Source organism: Bison bison, unplaced genomic scaffold (genome assembly GCF_000754665.1).
Source record: "Bison bison bison isolate TAMUID 2011002044 unplaced genomic scaffold, Bison_UMD1.0 scf7180017864313, whole genome shotgun sequence".
Taxonomy (NCBI): Eukaryota; Metazoa; Chordata; class Mammalia; order Artiodactyla; family Bovidae; genus Bison; species Bison bison.
Window position 1 is genome coordinate 2,729,676 of NW_011494885.1, and position 21,946 is coordinate 2,751,621.

A 21,946-nucleotide genomic window follows, 5' to 3' on the forward strand; every position below is an offset into this window, starting at 1 on the left:
GCCTGTCCAAAAAGAAGCCGGAGGCCCCCACGGAGCGGTGCTTCTCCTTGCGCATGAAGAGCACCCTCAGCAGCCGTGGGCGCACCCTCAATCTCAAGGCGGCCACCTGGAAGGTGGGCAGGACCTGGCCTGGAAGGGAGGGGACCGCCGGGGCTGGACCTGAGCCCTTAAGTTCCCACAGCGGGTTGGAGTCCGGGAATCTCCTGGGCCCAGGATCCAGTGGGGCTTTCTCAGGTTGGGTCTTGGACATCCTCTGGGTACTTAGGAGGTTGGGGATCGGGCGGTCCTTGTATCCTTCCTTAGTCTGGATCTCTGTGGGCCTGGTACTGGGAGTTCTCAGCGTCCTGAGTCTGGAGTCTCCATGGGGTAGGAAAATCGGGTCCTCAAAGCTCCCTGTGTCTTAGAATCTGCAGACTGTCAGAACCTTCTTAGGTTGGGGTCTCTATGGGGTTGGGGTCCTCAGAGCTCTCTGAGCTGGGGCTCTGAAATCCTCAGGGCTTTCTTTTTTCAGTTACCTAGGGGAGGGGCCCACAGGAACATACCTCTCAGCACCTTGGGTAGCCCCAGGCCCAGGTACATCACCCTCTCGCCCCCAACTACCCCCACCAGGTACTACACTGTTCTGGACACATGAGGGTCTACAAGCCCCCGGCACAGACTTCCCCAGCTGGGAGTCCCAACTTGGAGCCCCCTCTGCAATGCCTGGTGCTAATCTGTGAAGCCATCCCCCACCCTGGCAGCCTGGAGCCCCCGTTGGGCCGAGGGGCCTTCCTCAGCCGCCACAGCCTGGACATGAAGTTCACCTACTGTGATGAGAGGTGGGCAGGAGTCAGGGGCCCACCGACCACCTGCCAAGCCCGGCTCCTGCTCTTCCTTTCTGCCCAAGTTCACTCACTGTCTCCTCTCCTACCCACCACCCCCAGTTTCTCTCTCTGGTCTGTTTCTGGCTCTCTGACTCCATATCTCTGTCTTGATATGTCTGCCTGTCTTTGAATTGTCTGTGGGTCTTTTTTTTTTTTTTTTTTTAACTTTTAGCCATGCCTCTGATCATGGGGGATCTTAGTTCCTCGACCAGGGATTGAACTTGACCCCCTACATTGGAAATGCGGAGTCTTAACTTCTGGACATGCCAAGGAAGTTCCCTATATGTGGGTCTTCTTATCTGAGTTCAGACTGTTCGAGTTAAATGCTGGTTGTGCATCCTTGGCCAAAGGACCTCACCTCTCTGTACCCCACTTTCCTCATCCGTCCTGTGAAGTGAGAACACAGCCTACTTAGAACAGGTGTTCTGATCACTCAGTGAGTTGCCTGGTGCAGAGTAGCCTAGATGTGCCTATTTTTAAAAAATAATTGTCATGACTACTTTTTATTTCTATTCGTTCTTATTTTTCTTTTAGTGATGTTCTTTCTTCCTTTCTCTACCCCTCTCCTATTTCTTTCACGTTCTTTTTTTGTCTTTCTTTTCATTGCTATTCCCATTTTTACCTTCTCCCTCCTCCCCTATTCGGGCTTTACAGGTGGCTCAGTGGGTAGAGAATCCACCTGCAATGCAGGGCTGCGGGTTTGATCCTTGGGTCAGGAAGATCCCCGGAGGAGGGCATGGCAACTCACTCCAGTATTCTTGCCTGAAAAATCCCATGAACAGAGGAGCCTGGCGGGCTACAGCCAATAGGATTGCAAACAGTCGGACAGAACTGGAGCGCCTGAGCACGCACGCAGGCACGCACGTTCCTCACGCACGCACGCTCCTCAGCTGTTAATTTCCTAAGGCTGCTGTATCCTGTTACCACATACCTAGTGGCTCAGAACAACGCATATTCTCTATCTCAGAGTTCTGGAGGTGACGTCTGAGATGAGTCTTACGAAATGAAAATCAAGGACTGTGTTCTTTCCAGAGGCTCCAGGGAAGAATCCGTTTCCTTGCCATAGAAGCTTCTGGGGGCCCCATACATCCCTTGGCTCGTGGTCCCTCGCTCCACCTCAAAGCACATCACTTCCACCTCCGCCTCCATCATCGCATCTTCTGTTCTCACTCTGACCGTGTGCTCCCCCATCTTGTAAGGACTCCCGTGATTACACTGGGCCCACCCAGGGGATCCAGGATCATCTCTCCATCTCAAGATCGTTAACTTCATCACATCTACAAAATCCCTTTTGCCGTAGAAGGTAGTGTGTTCACAGGTTCGGGGAATTAGGACAGAGACATCTTCAGGGGCCATTATTCAGGCTGCCACGCTCCTTTTCCTATTCCTTGCTCTCCCTTTGTCTCTGTTACAAGCCTGTCTCTCTGTCTTGCTGGCTTCAGCCCCGTGTCCCCACTCTCCTCCCTTTCACCCACCCTCCACCTCAGCCAGTTGAACTGACCTAGGCTCCACTGCACCCACCTCAGGATCGCGGAGGTTGCCGGCTACAGCCCCGACGACCTGATTGGCTGTTCTGCCTACGAGTACATCCACGCGCTGGACTCGGATGCAGTCGGCCAGAGCATCCATACGTGTATGTGTTCAGGTTCCATTTCCGGTGCTGCATGGCGCCAGCCAACACCAGCTCCGCGCTCCCCAAACCCCAGGGAACATTCTCTTCCCTGACCCTTCATACCCCATGCCCCGCCCCCACTGCCTTCTCTCCTGTTTCCCTAACCCCTCCCCATGCCCCTCCCCAGTGCTGAGCAAGGGCCAGGCAGTAACGGGGCAGTACCGCTTCCTGGCCCGGAGTGGTGGCTACCTGTGGACCCAGACCCAGGCCACAGTGGTGTCAGGGGGCCGGGGTCCCCAATCTGAGAGTATCGTCTGCGTCCACTTCCTGATCAGGTAAGCGGGAAGGAGGTGGGATGTCTGTGTGCATGGGTCTGGTCTGCATATGTATGAACAGGTATGTGTGTATATGTTCAAGTGTGCATGTGCACGGTGCACACATGTGAGAGGAAGTGTGCACATGTATGGAGAACACGTGTGACTGATCACACACAGGCATCTTCATGTAGACACAAATATATGAGTGTGTGCTGGTAATTTAAATGAAAAAGACTATTTTCAAGTTATAATAAGACAGCTGAATTGTAGGGCCTTTTAAAAAATTGACATGTAATTTACATGAGAAGATTCACTCTTTTTTTGTATGTGGTTCTGTGAGTTTTTACAAATGCACAGAATTGTGTAACCCCAACCACAGTCAGGCTATAGAGTAGGGAATTTCCTGGCAGCCCAATGGTGAGGACTTGGCTTCTTTCTTGACTTTCACTGCTGGGGCCAGGGTTCAATACCTGGTTGGGGAACTAAGGTCCCACAAGTTTCACAGCAAGGTCAAAAAAAAAAAAAGCTATAGAGTAGTTTCATCACCCTCCAAAATTCTTATATAGTGAACCTCAGCCCACCCCCTAATGGTCTCTGTCCACCAGTGATCTAATCTCTGACCCTAGAATTTTGCCTTTTCTAGAATGTCATGTACACTAAATTCTATAGTATGTAGTCTTTGAGCCTGGTTTCTTTCACTTAGTCTAATAGATTTTAAGTTTATGTTGTGGTGTGTATCCATCAGTTCCTTTTTGATGCTAGGTAATCTATGCTATGAATATGTATGGACCGCGGTTTATGCATTCCTCAGTTGGAGGACATTTGAACTGTTGACTATTTGGGGTGATTACAAGAAAAGGAAACATTCTCATTCATGATATTGTGAGGTCATGTTTTCATTCCTCTTGGATCAACAGCTCTGAATGGAATGGATGGGCCGTATGGTCAGTGTATGCTTAACTTCAGAAGAAATTGCCAAACTGCTCTCTAAGGTGGCTGTGCCCTTTTGTATTCCCATCAGCATTGTGTGAGGGTTCTAGTTCCTCCATGTCCTTGCCAGCATTTTATTTTATATCGTCTTTGTTTTCATTGTTGTTGTTCAGTTGCTGTGTCCCACTTCGAAACCATGTGGATTGCAGCAAGCCAGGCTCCCCCATCCTTCACTATTTCCCGGAGTTTGCTCGGATTCATGTCCATTGATTTGGTGATGCTGTCTAACCATCTCACTTTCTGCCACCCCCTTCTCCTTTTGCCTTCAATCTTTCCCAACATCAGGGTCTTTTCCAGTGAGTCAGCTCTTCGCATCAGGTGGCCAGAGTATTGGAGCTTCAGCATTAATCCTTCCAGTGAATATTCAGGGTTGATTTCCTCTGTCTTCATCGGAACCATTCTAATGAGCGTGCAGTGGTAAAGCATAGGCTCCTCCCCCCTTCCATCATGCATCTTAGAAGTTTTTCACCATGGCAACTTGTGACAAGGGCAGCTAATTATCACCCAAGACAGAGAATTACAGCTTTTCTTTGAAGTCTGTCTCCCAGGACATGGCATTCATTTCTAAAACCATAGGAGTTTCCTTGGGTCTTTTGTTTTGTTTTGTTTACTTGGCTGAGCCAAATCTTAGTTGTGGCATACGAACTCTTAGTTGCAGCATGCAGGATCTAGTTCCCCGACCAGGGTCAAACCGGGGCCCCCTGCATGGGGAGCATGGAGTCTTAGCCCCTGGACCACCAGGGAAGTCCCTCCCAGGATCTTTTTGATCAAGAAGAGATTGTATTAGAAAACAGAGGTTGGTAACAGGAATATTTATGCAAGTCTTCATACACAGGAAAACAAGCCTGGTTGTCTTCGAAATGCTCTCCCATCAACCTCCTTTCAAATCAGAATCTTTGAATAACTTGTATCCTTGAGAAGAATCAGAGCAAAGGAGAGGGGACCTGCCCTCCTATCTCTTCTGGAAGCTCCTTTTATTCATTATGAAGACTTGCCTTTGGATGGCCAGGCCCTGGAATTTCGATCTTTCACCCTTTAAGCAAAGAGCAGGCCTGGGGAGTTCAGTTTTACTGGCAGAAAATGGATGAAGCATGAATAGGAGATTACTCAGTAACAGTGAAGTCCCCTCTCCTTTGCTCTGATTCTTCTCAAGGCTACACGTTATTCAAAGATTCTGATTTGAAAGGGGGTTAACTGTGAGATGAGAAGCATTGAGTATGAATATTGAGTGGCGTGCAGCTGCATGGGTCTCTGTGCCTGCTTGAGTGCTGACACTGTGTATACTCCATCCCCCCTCTTCCATACCTGAGCCTCCTTCCATTGCCAGCAGCACCTGCTCCATAAAAATAAAACTCACTTGCACGGGGCACTTACAGCATTCTACACCGTGGGCTTTGTGCTCACAAGAAGCCCATGAGGTATAGCTGTTATTTCGATCCCCATTTTAACAGATTATTTATTTATTTTTGGCTGCATCAGATCTTAGTTCACATGCAGGGTCTTCGTTTCGGCGTGTGAGTTTCTCTCTAGTTGTGGCGGATGGGCTCCAGAGCGCGTGGGCTCGGTCGTTTGCTGCAAGCAGGCTCTCTAGTTGTGGCAGTGTGGGCTTAGTTGCCCTGAGGCATGGGGGATCTTAGTTCCCTGACTAGGGATTGAACCTGTATCCTCTACATTGGAAAGCAGATTCTTAACTACTGGACCACCAAGAAGTTCCTCCATCCCTATTTTGGAGGAGGGAAAACTGAAGACCAGAGAGAGGAAGTCCTTTGCCCGATGTCACACAGTTAGCTGAGTTTTGACCCAAGCAGGTCTGGAGGACCCTTCTCCTTTTGTCCTCAGTCTTTCCCAACATCAGGGTCTTTTCCAGTGAGTCGGCTCTTCACATCAGGTGTCCAAAGTATTGGAGCTTCAGCTTCAGCATCAGTCCTTCCAAGGAATATTCAGGGTTGATTTCCTTTAGGACTGACTGGTTTGATCTTGCTGTCCAAGGGACACTCAACAGTCTTCTACAACACCATAGTTCAAAAGCATCAGTTCTTTGGCACTTAGCCTTCTTTATGGTCCAACTATCACATCCATACATGACTGGAAAAACCATAGCTTTGACTATATGGATTAATGTAATTAATAATAGACTATTAAATTATTGCACATTATGTTATAGGTACATGTGTACATATTCTAATGCGTACAAAAATATCATTTCAACATGTAATTGATATTAAAAATTATTATTTAAGAAGTTGTAAAGATTTCTTGGCCACGCTGAATGGGATGTGGGATCTTAGTTCTTGCATCAGGGATCAAACCCGAGCCCCCTGCAGCAAAAGCTCTGGAAGCTTGGAGTCTTAACCACTGGCCTATCAGGGAAGTCCCCTAAAAATTATTGAGACTTTTAGATTCTTTTTTTCATACTCAATTTTTCAATCTAGTGTGTATTCTATTTTATTATTTTTAGTATTTTATTTATTTATTTGGCTGCTCCCAGGTGGCATGAGAGCTCTTTGATCTTTGCTGGGGCATGTGGGATCTTTAGTTGCAGTATGTGGGATCTAGTCCCCTTACCAGGGATTGAACTCAGGCTCCCTGCATTGGGAATATGGATTCCTAGCTGCTAGACCATCAGGTGTGTTTTACACTGGGGTGTGTTTTACACTGACCTGCTCTGCATGCTCAGTCACTTCAGTCATGTCCGACTCTTTGCCATCCCATGGACTGTAGCCTGCCAGGTTCTTCTGTCCATGGCATTCTCCAGGCAAGAAGACTGGAGTGGGTTGCCATTTCCTTATCCAGGGAATCTTCCCAACCCAAGGATTGCATTGCATGCAGATTCTTTACCGCTGAGCCACTGGGGAAGCCGTTTACACGACGATACATCTCAGTTCCAACCAGCCATGTTTCAAGTGCTTTGTTTACTGGAAAGGTGCATAATGCATTTTGTAATTACATAGATAGGGCTTCCCTGGTGACTCAGTGGTAAAGAATCCGCTTGCCAATGCAGGACATGCAGGTTTAATCCCTGGATCGGGAAAATCCCCTGGAGAAGGAAATGGCAACCTTCTCCAGTATTCTTGCCTGGAAATCCTATGGACAGAGGAGGCTAGCAAGCTACAGTCAGTCCATGGGGTCACCAAGAGTCAGATGTGACTTAGCAACCAAACAACAACAACGTAGATACATTTACCAACAAATAATGTCTTTTACTTAAGGTCTGTCTTTTCCTATTAGCATTTCCCACCATGAGAGCCGGAAGTCTTGTCTGTCTTGTTCACTGTTGAAACTCCAGTGCCTGGCACATAGTAATTGTTCAGTAAACAATGATGGCAAATATATAGAGCTCATCCTGTGCCACAGTTCTATGCATTTGACATATACCAACTTATTTAGGACTCATAACAACCTGGGGAGGAGGTATTATTATTATCCCCACTTTACAGAAGAGGAAAATGAGACCCAAAGAGGTTCAGCCATAGGCTCAAGGTCACACAGATTGTACGTGGCAGAGTTGGAATCTGAATCCCAGGCTGCTGGCTGCAGAGCTCTTGCTCTTAACCACTAAGTATTTCTGGTTGTCTAGGAAAGGGCTTCTGAGGTGGCACAGTGGTAGAGAATCCACCTGCCAATGCAAGAGGTATAAGAGACGTGGGTCCAGTCCTTGGATTGGAAAGAGCCCCTGGAGTAGGAAATGGCAACCCACTCCAGTATTCTTGCCTGGGAAATCCCATGGACAGAGGAACCTGGTGGGCTCCAGCCCATGGGATCACAAAGAGTTGGACATGACTGAGCGACTGAGCACGAACAAGGAAAGGTCTGGAAGGAATGAATATGTGCATTCCATGTGGCATGTAGGCACATGTGTTAGCCCCATTGTAGAGAGTTTGTGTGCCCACCTGACCAGGAATACACCTGGGGGTATATGAGGGTTCCCGTTTGTGCCTGTGAGTATGGAGTGCATGTACACCTGACTGTATGAGCCTCTGTTTTTCTAGAGGGGTGGGGCAGCTTTGGATCCAGCCTCAGTTGGGATGTTTCCAGCCCAGAAGGGGTGGGTGAGGATGGGGCAGGGTCCTAGCTTCTGGAAGAGCTGGTGGAAGAACCACCCACACTTCATCCTGGAGAGTGTTATGCACATGAGATCCAAATGAGGGTCTGGTCCTCCACCCCGGGCCCCATTATCCAGAAGCCAGTTTGCAGAGGGAACATTTGGATTGCTTCTGCAGCTAGAGACTGGGGAGGGAGGGGGCGGCAGGAAGACACAAGGGACAGAAGCATATATTTATAAATTCGTTCCTTTGAATGTGGCAAATGTCTATGAATAGAAGCTTCCTAAATAAAATCTTATTCATAAAAATATATCCCTATAAATTCTTCATATTTGGTAACATAAGAATATGGTACATATATAGTCTTTATCAATACATTTATAAGAATGCATTTATAAGTAAATGTCTATAAAGAGAATATTTAGTTCTCATGCCTTTCAGTCTCCCTGTTCTCTGCCCCTCATGGCCCCAGTCTCTCTTCTCTCTCTTCCCAGGCTGTGCTAAATGCCAACTCTTTTTTTCCTGCCTTTCCTTCCACAGGGAGAATTTGGGAAGACACCCTTAACTTTCTTTTCAATGCTCTTCTTAATATAATAAAAAAAGCAGTCAACAAAATTTAAATCTTTAAAACAAGTCAGCATGGCAAATTATTTTCTGTACAATGCCCTCCCACCCCTGGACGAGATGGCCTCCTGTAACAGGACATCACTAGGAAGGGACTGCCTAGGGGTGGGGCCAGGCACCCTCCCTGACTCCCACTCCCCTTTCTGCCCTGTACCCCAGCCGAGTGGAAGAGACCGAAGTGGTGCTGTCCCTGGAGCAAACGGAGCGACACTCTCGCAGACACGTTCAGCGGGGCAGCCCCTCTCAGAAGGATGCCCCTAATCCTGGGGACAGACTTGGTATGGGGCTAGGCTGGGGCTGGGTGGGGTTGTGTCCCCAGGACGCTCTGGAGAAAGCCCAAGTCCCTTCATCTGACCCACTTGGCCCCGTGTGACCTGCCTCCTGCCTCCTTCCCCTTCTCACTCACTCTCTTATCCACACCAGCTTCCTTAGCGCTCTGGGAACATAATAGACTCTTTCCTGCCTCAGGGCCTTTGCACGTGCAGCTTCCTTTGCCCAGAATGCTCTTCTCTCTTCTGCCCTCCCTCTTCTGTATTGCTTCAGTCTTGTTGTCCTGTGCTCTGAATCCTGCTGTGATTCCCAACGGTCCCCACTTTCAATTTGTTCCCTGCTCCCACTTCACTATACATTGGCTTCCAATAGTCTAGACCCTTCCACATCTGGCTTCTTTTTACCTCTTCCTTCTCTCCTGGTTAATGGCCCTCCCCCTCCAATCCTGGATAAATGAGTTTCCCTCCCTGCCTGTTCTTTAGGGCTTCACCATCTGCAAAGGGTTGCTAGCAACCCATGCTCCTGGGTGTGGTATGAGGTCACCCACATCCTTTCCGTTTCTGACTTAGAACTGGCTCGGGACCACATCTTGACCTCCAGGGTCCTTAGAACCTCCCTGAGGGTCTTAGGCCAGGTTCCTCCCCCAACATGCCCACTCACCCTCCCTCCACCAGAGCCAGATGGCCAAAGGCTGTTATGTGCTACTGGAGAATCAGGTTAGTTTTGTGCCCCCATCCAGCTGTGTTAATCTGAAATATTAAAACACGTCCCCACCACTGGGCAGTTGCTACTGTACCTATCTACTGTGTGCCCCAGCTCCATGTGGGCCCCTCCCCTAGGACCCTTCAGGGCCACTGAAGGGATGGCACCGGGCCCAGCATATCTTCTCCAGCACTCAGCTCCCAACGCTGTGAATGGGGTCCATACTGATTACATCATCAGCTCTGCTCCCTGAGGTGGGCAGAGGGCTCTGCCCTCAGCCCTGAGTGACCCTCCTGTGTCCTATGCATCTTGTGTTCTGCAGACACCTCTGGTCCCCGGATCCTGGCTTTCCTGCACCCCCCTGCCCTGAGTGAGGCCGCCCTGGCCGCTGACCCTCGTAGGTTCTGTAGCCCTGACCTCCGTCGCCTCCTGGCACCAATCCTGGACGGGACTTCAGTAGCCGCTACCCCTAGTGCACCCCCAGCCACACGGCGCCCCCAGAGTCCTCTTCCGGTAAGCATTCCCTCCACTTCAGCCCTCAGGATCCAGGCTTTTGGGTCTTTGGCTTGAACCCTGCTTTTCTCTGGGCATCAGTTTCTCCCTCTGTGGAGTGGAAAGGTTGGGGATGAGATGGAGTTGGGGTTCCTTCAAGATCTAGAGTCCGGATTCTTTCAACTTTTATCTGGATCAAAATGTAGGATGTTTGGGACTGGCAGGGGTAACCCCTCATTGCTTGTGACTAAACATCTGAATTTTGTGGCTTGCTGTGCACACAGCAAGTAGGATCTTAGTTCCCTGACCAGGGATCGAACCTGCACCCCCTGTAGTGGAAGCATGGAATCTTAACCACTGCACCGCTAGGGAAGTCCTGGGTTCTCCGAATTTTAACCTCACAGAGACAAGAATGCCTGATGTTTTAGACTACTCAAACCTGGATTCAAAGCCTGACTCTGCCATGTAGAGCTGTGTTACCCTGGACAAGTGGGGCCTCGGTTTCCTCAGCTGTAAAATTAGGATAGTAGCACATAGCCACCTCATTGGTTATGGCGAGGGTTCAGTGATATCATCCATGACAAGCACTTGGGAAAGACTTCAACAGACCATAATGGTTACTGTTTTTACTTAAGAGTCCAGAAAGCTGACCTTTGACTCAGGGGTCCATATTATCTAGTCTTGACTTTCCTTATCCCCACCTTCATGACCCCCCAAAATATCTTCTCTCCACCCGGGAAACAGACTGTGACCTTTGACCTCACCTTTACCCTTGGGACAACTGGACTCGGCATTGTTTCCCCCCAGACTCCAAGATCTATAACCCGCCAGGGCCTGAGTATCTTGGCCTCAGACTTCGGTCTTTTGAACCTCCGATTGTGCCCTGTCAATCTACATCCAGGCACTCAGGCTTTTGCACACCCAGGTTCAGAAACCCACATTTGCTGTTTGACTCGCTTGGTATCCCAGCTGTCTGACAACTAACCCTCACTTCTAGCCTGAGCTCAAATGTTCAGACTGCCTTACTGCCAACATCTCCCAGGCCCAAGATTTCCTTGAGTCTCTACTCTGTCCCCGCAGGCTGATCTCCCAGATGATCTCCTTGTGGACGTGGAGAATGCACACAAAGTCTTGGCCTCTGGGAAAGACCTGCAGACAGTGGAGACAGATCTAGATATCGCTCAGGTAAGGGCTGGCGTGGAAGGAGCGGTCTTTACCTCTGGGTTCTAGGTGACATATCTAAGCTTTAGAGAGGGATGGTGGAGTGGTTAATGAATAGAGGGATGGATCACTGAATTCACTAGGTGGGCGATAGTAGAGAGATGGATGGGTAATGCTTAGGTATCCGGATGGATGGATGGGTTGCTGGATAGACAGACTGTTGGATGGATGGTAGATGGAAAGTGCTTGGATGATTGGTGGTCTGGAGAGATAAGTGGCAGTGGCATGATGAATTAGCTGGCTATCACTCTGTAACACATTACCCCAAAACTCAGTACCTTAAAGCAAACATTTGTTACGTTACATGGTTTCTGAGAATTAAAAATCTGGAAGCAGCTTAGCTGGATGGTTTTGTCTGAGTCTTTCATGAGGTTGAAATCAAGTTCTCAGTCAGGGCTACAGCCGTGTGGGGCTAGAGGATCCACTTCCAAATTCACGCACAGGGTTGCTGGCAGGCTGCAGGCCCTCACGGCTTTGGCTGGAGGCCTCAGTTCCTCACCATGTGGGCCTGTACAGAGGCTGCCTAAGCATCCTCACAGCACGCCCGCTGGCTTCCCCCGAGGCAAGTAATCTGAGTGAACCCAAGACAGAAGTTGCGGTGGTTTATATCCTAATCTCAGAAGTGACGTCCCATCACTTCTGCTGTATTGTATTGGCCAGACAAACCAACTGTGGCACAGTGTGGAAGGCAGTCACAAACAAGTGGGAACGCCAGAAGGCAGTGATCCTTGGGACCCCCAATGATTCATGTCTCTCCCTCACACAAGGTACACTCACCCCTCCCAAGGCCCCCCAAAGTCTCTTCCCATTACAACATCAACTTTAAGTCCAGAATCTCATCACCCCAGTCAGGTCTGGGGGTGGCTGAGCACCTCAAATACAGTTCCTCTCAATCTGCTGGCCTCTGAACTAAAGAGACAAGTTGTCTGCCATCCACATTCCCAACATCCAGTGATGGGACAGGTGTAGAATAACTGCCAAAATATTCCTATTCAAAAAAGTGGGGGGAAGGAGAGCACTTGGGTCACTGATCCATAGCAGTTCTGAAATCCATCTGGGCAAATATCTAAAGTCCCTTATCATGTTGATGTATGGCAGAAACCAACACAATATTGTAAACCAATTATCCTTCAATTGAAAAAAAAAAAAAACCTAAAAAAAAAAAAGTTCCTGGATCAGAACTCATTCCTACTATTTCCCAGTAGTTTTTCTCATGGCTCTTGGCTCCACCCTTTGGGCTCTTGGCAATTCACTGTCATCCTTCCTTTTTCCGAAAAAGATAGCATGTGTTGCAGCTGAGTGGTTTTTGTAACCTGCTTTCTGCTTAGAGAGTTTTGATGGTCCAAAGGTCCCTTTTCATTTTGTACCATCGCTTTCCGTTTCAGTCCAAGCTGCCAATGCTTCTGTTCATGTAAGTGTCTTTGGAGTTCACTCCACTAGACAAAAGCCATACCCACTAATCTCTGAGATAAACCCCTCTACTTCAGGCTTCTGTTGAGATGGCTGAGTAACAGAGCTCTGAAGTTTAATAGAAGTTCTATCGTTTGATTGAGAAGACCTACGAGGTACATCCTTAAACTCGAGAGTACCTTTTGTCAGGCTAAGGATATTCCAGACACCACCTTTTGTCTTTCTAAGGTCTTTGATGTTGTTCATGCAGTACGCCAGGCTTCCTATTTCCCAGAGTTTGCTCACATTCATGTCCATTGAGTTGGTGATGCCATCCAACCATTTCATTCTCTGTTGCCCCCCTTTTCCTGCCTTCAATCTTTCCCAGCATCAGGATCTTTTCCAATAAGTCGGCTCTTTGCATCGGGTGGCCAAAGTGTTGGAGCTTCAGCATCTGTCCTTCCAGTGGATATTCAGGGTTGATGTCTTTTAGGATTGACTGGACACAGTAGTTGGGGACTAAACTAGGGCCGAAATACCAAGAGGTGAGGATCCTTGGGGGCCATCTTGGCAACTGGCTACCACAGAGTCCTTCTGTCCATTTTACAGATGAGGAAACTGAGGCTCAGAACCTTGACCTCAGACATATAACTCTGAAGTGGTGGAGCTGGGACTCCAGCCCAGGTCCACCCAAGGCCAAAGCTTATGCTCTTAACTGCCTCCTGCCCTCTGCAGGACGTCGATGCTCTGGATTTGGAGATGCTGGCCCCCTACATCTCCATGGATGATGACTTTCAGCTCAACTCCAGCGAGCAGCTACCCAGGGCCTACCACAGACCTCCAGGGGCTGTCCCCCGGCCCCGTGCTCGGAGCTTCCACGGCATGTCGCCCCCAATCCCTGAGACCTCCCTGCTGCCCCGCTGGGGGAGTGACCCCCGGCTGAGTTGCTCCAGCCCTTCCAGAGGGGATCCCTCAGCATCCTCCCCTATGGTTGGGGCTCGGAAGAGGTGAGCTGCAGTCGAGCAGGGATACAAAGGCAGTGTAGAGGGAACTTGCTGGCAGTCCGGTGGTTAGGACTCTGTGCTTTCACTGCTGAGGGCGCGGGTTCAATCCCTGGTTGGGGTAGATAAAAGGGAGGTGGAGAGAAGGCCCCTGACCCCATCTTTCTCCTGCCCCCCACTTTCAGCCTCATCCCCCATCGTTCCCCCTACCCTGACCTCTGCTCCAGCCAGGCCCTTGGTGTCCCCAGCACTTGCCACATTTGTTTCAATCTTGATGTCTTTGCCTGGGCTGTCCCCTCCTTCTGGAGCTCCCTCCACTGTTCTCATTGTTTATCCACATCCCACCAGCCAACCTCTCCTTTAGGATGTATTTCTGGCCTGCTGCTGCTGCTGCTAAGTCGCTTCAGTCGTGTCCAACTCTGTGCGACCCCATAGACAGCAGCCCACCAGGCTCCCCCGTCCCTGGGATTCTCCAGGCAAGAACACTGGAGTGGCTTGCCATTTTCTTCTCCAATGCGTGAAAGTGAAAAGTGAAAGTGAAGTCGCTCAGTCATGCCCGACTCTTAGTGACCCCATGGACTGCAGCCCACCAGGCTCCTCCGTCCATGGGATTTTCCAGGCAAGAGTACTGGAGTGGGGTGCCACTGCCTTCTCCTAGTGACAGTTTTTGTCACAGTGAAGAGGACACTGCCATGGTGTCAGAGAAACTGTCCAGAACCAAGTTTCCTAAACACCTGAGAATCTGTTGAAAGCCACGAACTCTTCCCAAGAAACTGGACACATACACATACTGACACACGATTTCAAGTATAATTTCAGAGGATCCGTGTCCCCCTTTCAAAGCTGTTAGATGATTATTTTTCTTTAACAATTTTATCTTTGGCTATGCTGGGTCTTCATTGCTGCGTGGGCTTTTCTGTAGTTGCAGGCAGCAGGGGCTACTCTTCATTGAGGCGCTTGGTCACCTCATCGGGGTGGCCTCTCTCGTTGTGGAGCCCTGACTCTAGGCATCTGGGCTCCAGTCGTTGCGATTCCCAAGCCCTGGAGTGCAGGCTCAATAGTTGTGGTGCACAGGCTTAGCTGCTCTGCAGCATGTGGGATCTTCCCGGACCAGGGATCAAACCCGTGTCTCCTGCATTGGCAGGTGGGTTCTTAACCACTGAGACACCACGGAAACCCCCTAGATCACTATTATTAATACTCAAGTTTCTGCTCTCCAAGTTGCAGGCATGAGCCCATTAGTCTCCAGGGTGGTCTCGTAACTACTCTTACGAGGCTTTCATGGGTACATCTCATTATTTTCCAAGGCTCTCAGCCTGGCGCTGGATCCAGTGGGTACCTAACAAGGATTTGTGAAATGAGAGAAGAAGAAAATTAGTGAGTAGAGTAGGTGGATGGATGGATAGGTGGATGAATGGAAGGCCAGATGGATGGAGGCTGTATAGGTATGTGGGTGAGTGATGGGTCATTGGATAGATGAATGGGTTGTACTGACAGACAAATGAATGGACTGGTGGGTGTATGAGTAAAGGAATAAACAGGTGTTTGGGGGAGTGAGTGGACGCTCCTCCCTTGTGCACACTGGGGCCCACACCTGCCCAGGTTTGCTGGGCCCTGAGATTCTCGCCTGTCTCCCTCCAGGGCCCTGATCCCGAGCTCAGAAGACGAGGCAGAGAAGGTGGAGCTCCTGGGCATCAGGCCCCCGAAACGATCCCCCAGCCTAGAACCCGAAAACTTCCTGTTGCCTCCCCTCAGCCTGGTATGTGTGGGGTTGCATGGGATTCTCTGGCCCTCAGAACCAGAGAGGCTTAAACCTACTGTTTTCAGAGATGGAAAAACATGGGGGGCAGGGGCTGGCTGAAGGTCAGATGGATGGTCAGTCATCCCTTCAAGGGTAGGACCTTGATCTGCTGGCTCAGATCGGTATGAAAGGGCTTTGCAAATAGATGTAAGTTGGTGGTAAGTGCTAAGAAGAAAAAAATAAGCAGAGTAAGGGGAGAAATGACAACGGTGAATATCTGTAGGAAACCTCACCTCTCATGGGAACCACTCCTCCCCGCTTCCCCCACAACCCCCGGCAAATCTAGCACTGTCCTGGCCTTGGATTATTAGTGTAGCTTTAAGAGTACAGGCACTAGAGTCAGACTGAGTTGGGTTCAAATCCCAGGTCTGTCACCTAGTAACTCTGACACCTTGGGTGTGTGGGTGATGTCACCACTCTGAGCCTCAGTCTCCTAATCTGCAGAGTGGGGACAGTTACATTCCATAGGACTGGCATGAGATGCAATGAAATCAGGCCCTTAGCTGCTCCTTAGTGGGCTATTGATAAATGGTCATATTAAAAACCAACCAAACAAAAGCCTGAATTCTCAGTCTGAACAGAGCTGTTTGAACATGAGGGTGTAATATCAGGTTGATAAAGGTTGATAATATCAACAGTTTCTTACTTTTTGAGTGTCCACCATGTTCCAGATGCTGACTGCATGAAATGCCTAGCATGAGTAAATTATTCAGTTCCTACAGCCACTCTTGAATAGTAATACTTAATTAAAATTTTTTTCTTTAAATTTATTTATTTGTTTTTGGCCATGCCAGGCAGCTTGTGGGATCTTAGTTCCCTGACAGGGGATTAAATCTGGGCCCTCAGCAATGAAAGCGCACTGGACCACCAGGGAATCCCCAATTATTATTATTCACATTTACACTCAAGAGGTTAAACAACTCTATCAGTCAGTCTGGACAGGACACAGAGAGCATGCTCAAATGGGGTATTGAGGAGAATTTAGTAACAGGACTGTGTGTAAAGGTGTGGGCAAGACCCTGGGATTAGCAACACCACCTCTAGCCTGAAGGCACAGGGCAAGGCGGTGGTGCCTGGATCCTTGAGAGAGTAGGGTCCGCCTTGTAAGAGCTGAAACCTTGAAACCCAAGGGAAAACAAGGAGCAAAACCAAACAAACAAGGACTAGCAAGGCTGCACCTCGACGGAGTCCATGGGAGCAGGTCAGCCTGCTGGGGCCCAGGAGGGAAGAACAAGGCTCTGGAAGGCGCCGCACAGCATGTCTGGGACAGCAGCTCACCCAAGGTCAAAGAGCTGATAAGTGGCCACTGACCCCCATGGTGCCCTTAAGCACTGCACCATCCTGCCTCCTTGGATATGACGGTAATGATGGTGGCTTTGTCTCTGTCCCCTAGAGCTTCCTTCTGACAGGAGGACCAGCCCCAGGGAGCCGGCAGGATCCCAGCACCCACCTCCTGGAACTGAATGAGCCCCTGGGTGAGTAGCAACCTGGGTAGACGGGCCCTAGGTCCCTGTCTCCCATGAGAGGTGCCTTAGATGGCTGAGAGAAGGTGGGGTGATCCTGAGGGTGGTGATGGGCTGTCAGTGCCTGCACACGACCTTAGTGGGAACAGACAGCCCCTCCCGCTTTCTCGGGGGTTGGGGGGCACCGTGGGAGGAAAGAAGAGGCCCTGAGGGAGACGGGCTGGCCAAAGCTGCCCCCTGAGGTGGAAGTGGAGCCCAGGTCTCCCAAAGCCCTTGTCTGATTGTGCCGTGGTCATTCCCAGCTTGTGGCCCTGGGAGATAGTTTCTGCTCTGGAGTCTTGGTTTCCCGCCTCTGTGAGTGGCAGTGTGCTCAGTCGCTCAGTCGTGTCCGACTCTGCGACCCCGTGGACTGTAGCCTGCCAGGCTCCTTTGTCCATGGGATTTCCCAGGCAAGAATACTGGAGTGGGTCACCATTTCCTCCTCCAGGGCATCTTCCCCACCCAGGGATTGAACCTGCGTCTCCTGCTTTGGCAGGTGGGTTCTTAACCACTAGCACCACATGGGAAGCCCCTCTTTGAGGGCCTATTTTAAGAGTTCACACTTGAAGAAGATGTTCTGAGGACTTGTAAAGATGCTGCCGAGACTGGTTTCCTAAGAAACACTCAAGAAAGCACACCCTTGCGGTGATGCTGTTTTCAGAGCCCCCCTGCAGAGCAGGACAAGCTGCTGTGTCTGTGAGGCTCCCAGCATCATTGTCAACAGCCATGGCTCCACCTGAAACCTCTAGGCATCAGCCAGAGGGAGCTTTCCAAAGCACAAATCTGACCCTGGTCTTCCTCTGCTCAAAGCTCTTCCAAGGCTCCCTAGTGCCCTTCAGAAAGAGGGAGACCCTCAGCTTGGACTCTAGTCTCCGTGGGGTCTGACTGCTGCCTCATCTCAGAGGACACTCTGCATCACATCCTCCGTTTTAGCCATGGTCACTGTGCCTCGATTCATTCTTTTCCTTTATACGTGTAACAAATATTCACTGAACACACAGTAAGTGCCAGGTGCTGCCCAAGGAGCTGGAGACACACGTGGAAGTGAAATAGGCAGAACTCCCTGCCCTCATAGAGCTGACATTCTAGTGAGGGAGCCAGTCCAGAACAGAGAAAGAAATAACGAAAAACAGTGCTGTTGGGGGAAAATAGCGCATGCAGTGGGGAAAGGAGTTTGGCGGTGGGGGGACTGCCATTTTATTTCTTTTGGCTGCACCGAGCGGCATGCGGGATCTTAGTTCCCCAACCAGGGGTGGAACCCGGGTCCTCTACATTGGAAAGCGGATTCTTAACCACTGGACCACCAGGGAAGTCCCAGCGGTCAGGCTTTTAACTGTCTGGGAGGGAAGACAGGTTGGGGTGATAACTCCCCATTGGTTTTCCTTCCATCTTCCCCCACAGGCCCGGGCCCCTCCCTGCTCTCTCTCTACCCGGACGAGGACACGGCCCAGCCCAGGAGCCACTTTCAGCTAGCGGCAGGCTTGGCCCCGGCCAACTGAGTCAGGTGCTCTTCTCATCTCCTTTCTCCTCCCCAAGAAAGGATGTCAACCATGCTCCAAGCCGGCAGCCAACGCACAGGATGGCGGCGCCCAGAGAAGGGTTCCCTCTCCCCTCTCGGTGACCCCTGCCCGCCTCGGGCCTACCTCAGCCCCCACCCTTCCGCCCCCCACCATTTGGGGGCGCTCTGGGGTGGTCTCAGCTCAGTGACCTCTGGGAGGGGGTCCCTGGCCCCCTCCTGCTTCACTCAGGACTTCCCTTGAGGTTCTCAATCCTGGGTACCTCATCCTTTTCTTCAACTCTCTTGGCTTTATTTTCAGTAATTGGGGGTAGGGGAGGTTGAGGTTCAGATCTGTATTTCTGGGCTTTGGGGTGTATTGATAATCATATTCATGTTTCTTTCTATCCATCTTTCTTTCATTCTTATTTTTGTTGTTTTCATGGTATGTTTTTAATTGCTACAAATTGCCTGGGGTCTGTCTTTAAGAATGTGGGACTCTGATCTCCCCCTGTCATCATAAGTGTCAATGGGGAATGGGGCCCTCTGGGCCAGACCTAACTGCCTAACCACATCCTCCTCCACGCCCCATGACTTCTCATTGAGCCCTTCGTCTCCCAAGCAGCCACCTAGCTCTGCCCACACCTCTACTCTGGACTTCCAGCTGGTTCTAGCCTGATCTGGACACCAGCTCCAACACTGGTTTTCCTATCACAGGTGTAGCCTCCCGCCTCGGCTTCCAGACCATAAAACCTCCAACGCTTTCTGGTTCTAGTCCTCACTCAGCTTTTGACCCTCTGTGGTTCTAGACTGTGCTACTCCCAGCCTCCTCTGGTTCTAGACTGTACAACCTTCAACATTCTCCGGTTCTAGACCACAAACTTCAGGCCTTCTCTGGTTCTAGATGGTGTGCCCCCCCATCCATCTCTGGTTCCAGACTGCACGATGCCCAGTGTGGTCCGCTTTAGCTCTCCCATCCTCCAGACCACTAGGATTCTAGATCTCTCAGTCTTCAGCTTTTTCTCATTCTGGAGTTCAACTTTCCAACTCTTTCTTCTTTACAGTCGCCAAATCTGTCTGGTTCTAAGGCTCACAACTTCCAACCCCCTCTGGCCCAGGACCACCAGAATCCTCTGCTTCTAGAACTCACTCTCTGCCTTCCTCTGGTTCTAGAGCCCTTCCCACACTTCTCCCTTGTTCCCAGTGGCACATGCTCCCACTCCTGCTGATTCCAGCTCTTAAGACCAAAGATTTCCTCTGATGTTGTACCTCACAACCCCAAGCTCTCAGTTGGTGCTACTCTTCCTGATCTTTGATGCATTTCTTTCCAAATCCAGACTCTGTAACGTCTAGATCATTTTGATTCATGATGCCCAGCTCGTTCCTTTTCAACTCTAGACTTGAGACTTGCTTTTCCCATCAAAAGGAAGATATGAGTTTTATGTCTTGAACTTATAATTAGTACTTTCTGAACTAGACACCACATTCCAGTTCTCCTTCACTCTAGTCCTCATGATCTCTACCATGAGGTAGAGATTTACTGGTTCTGGACTATATATAAACCTCTACGTCTTGCAACTTACAAGTCTCTGATTCCAGATCTGGTTATCTCTCTCTTCTCTGGTCCTAGAAACTGGCTTTAAATGTCTTCTGATTTCAGACCTCATCCTAGAAATTCCCTTGGTTCTAGACCTTACGATCTCCAATTCCCTCTTATTCCACATTTTATGACTCCAAATTCCCCTGCATCTGGGACTCAGCCTTCAAACATCTTCTGATTACAGACCTTGCTTTATCAACTTTTCTGGTTCTAGACCTTATAGCTCTAAGCTTTGGGTTCTAGGGTTAAGCTCGCCCAAATCCCTCTAGTTCTAGACCTTGGTCTTCAGACTTTTTCAAATTCTAGTCTTTATTCTTTATCTCTAGTTCTAGATCTCACAGCCTCCCAACTGCCTCTGATTTCAGATCCACATTCTTGTGGTTCTAGAACTCAGCTGATTTTAGAATCTGGACCTTGCCCTGTAGATTCCTCTGGTTCCAAATCTTAAGACCTCTAACTCTTTGATTTCAGACCGCACCCTCCTAATTCTATTCTGGGCTTCCCACCCAACTCAACTAGCTCCAATTACTACTCTCTGTCTTAAGTCTTCCCATTCCAGATCCTGACCCCCCAGGTCCTTGGGCTAATGGACCTCTCTGTTCTCAGTCTCATATCCCTAAAAATTCTCTGTCCCAGACCCCCCTCCACTCCCCACCTCAGTCCTCCAGACATATACTTACCTTTACTTAACTCCAAGTATCTGGGGAACCCAGGGCTCCCTCACAATCCAGGAGACTTCCCCAGCCGCACAGGCACACGCACAGCCCAATCTACATATCGCAGGGTGGGGAGGAGGCCCGGACTTCTCAGTACTCTGCCACCCGGTGTTCCCGCCCCTCTCCAAATTCCTTTCTACGATGGTGCTCTTCTTGGTCTCCCACAGGAGAAAGCCTCACTCTCTCCACCCAATTCACTCCCTTTTTTGGAAGGTACTTCTCATCGTTTCATCAAGAGATGGCCTGTCCAGATCGGTGCTATGTCGGGGGGAGAAGGATCTGACCCCTCTCTCCCTCAGGGGGTGACCTAGGCTGGGCTGGAGATGGGGGAGGGACCAGACCAGCCATGCTGGCTCTGAAACCCATTAATCTCTAAACCTCCATAAAGATCTCGCCTTGATAGGCACCAGAGCTCTGTGTGTTGACTCATCTCTAGGGTTGCTGCCGGGGGTGTGAGTGCACTGGGTGTCCATTTGTGATTCTGCGTGTGACACTGTTCCTACGTAGGTCTCTGTAACGTCGTGTGTCTGGTGATGTTTTCGCTCTGTGTGGGTCGCTGTGGCATAGTTCTGTGGACCTGTGCATGGGGAGGGTTGTAATTCCTCCTGCGTGTATTAGTGTCTGGGTGAAATGATTCAGCCTTATGTGTGTTTCTCGTTACTTTGGATTTCTGTGTTCCTGAGTGTAGAAGGCATTGTGATTTTTTTTTTTTTGGTACCTGTGTGTTGTGATTCTGGATGTGCGTACAGGAGTTTGACAGTACAGTTCTATGTACTGGTGTTTATCTGTGTGACATAATTCTCTGTACTTGATTGTGCATGGGTGTATATACATCAAAGAGAGATTGTATGTCAAGATTCATGTGTACATGGGTGTGCCTGACCTGCCATGTCACCATCATAACTCCTCTCTTATGTTCCACAAAAGAATCTTTTCAAAGGAAGAAAACCACTTTTAAGCTTTGGCACTTGCTGGGCCCTCTGCCTTTCTCCCTTCCCTCCCTCCTCACTTGGGTATCTCCCACTTATACTTTAGATCTTCGTTCAGACATCTCCTCCTCCAAGAAGTCTTCCTTGCCTACTCCTGCTGGTTAAGGTCCTCCCATAACCTCCTGAGAGCTGCCCACTCTCCCCCTACCCCCGCCCCAACCATCAACTCTAGGTACTCTGTCCCACTTTGAGTACTTATAATGGAAAGGAGATAAAAAGTACTGTGTGTTAGGCCCCCTGTCACTTTACATATATGATCTTACCAAACTCTCCTGTGATCCTAAACAACAGGCAGTTATCTCCATTTTGCAGAGAATGA

General features: G+C 49.7%; 1 protein-coding gene across 1 annotated transcript in view; it reads left to right on the forward strand.

The window, feature by feature from the left end:
* HIF3A (hypoxia inducible factor 3, alpha subunit) overlaps positions 1-21,807 on the forward strand; it is a 32,518-nt gene extending 10,711 nt beyond the window's left edge. The window contains exons 6-16 of the mRNA XM_010852633.1: positions 1-113; positions 610-818; positions 2,390-2,496; positions 2,663-2,810; positions 8,609-8,727; positions 9,744-9,934; positions 10,994-11,098; positions 13,259-13,530; positions 15,166-15,283; positions 16,719-16,800; positions 18,229-21,807. Coding sequence (XP_010850935.1) covers positions 1-113; positions 610-818; positions 2,390-2,496; positions 2,663-2,810; positions 8,609-8,727; positions 9,744-9,934; positions 10,994-11,098; positions 13,259-13,530; positions 15,166-15,283; positions 16,719-16,800; positions 18,229-18,326 — 1,562 coding nt within the window. The 3' untranslated portion in view covers positions 18,327-21,807. The remainder of the gene's footprint in view (positions 114-609; positions 819-2,389; positions 2,497-2,662; positions 2,811-8,608; positions 8,728-9,743; positions 9,935-10,993; positions 11,099-13,258; positions 13,531-15,165; positions 15,284-16,718; positions 16,801-18,228) is intronic.
* The last annotated feature ends 139 nt before the right edge of the window (positions 21,808-21,946 follow it).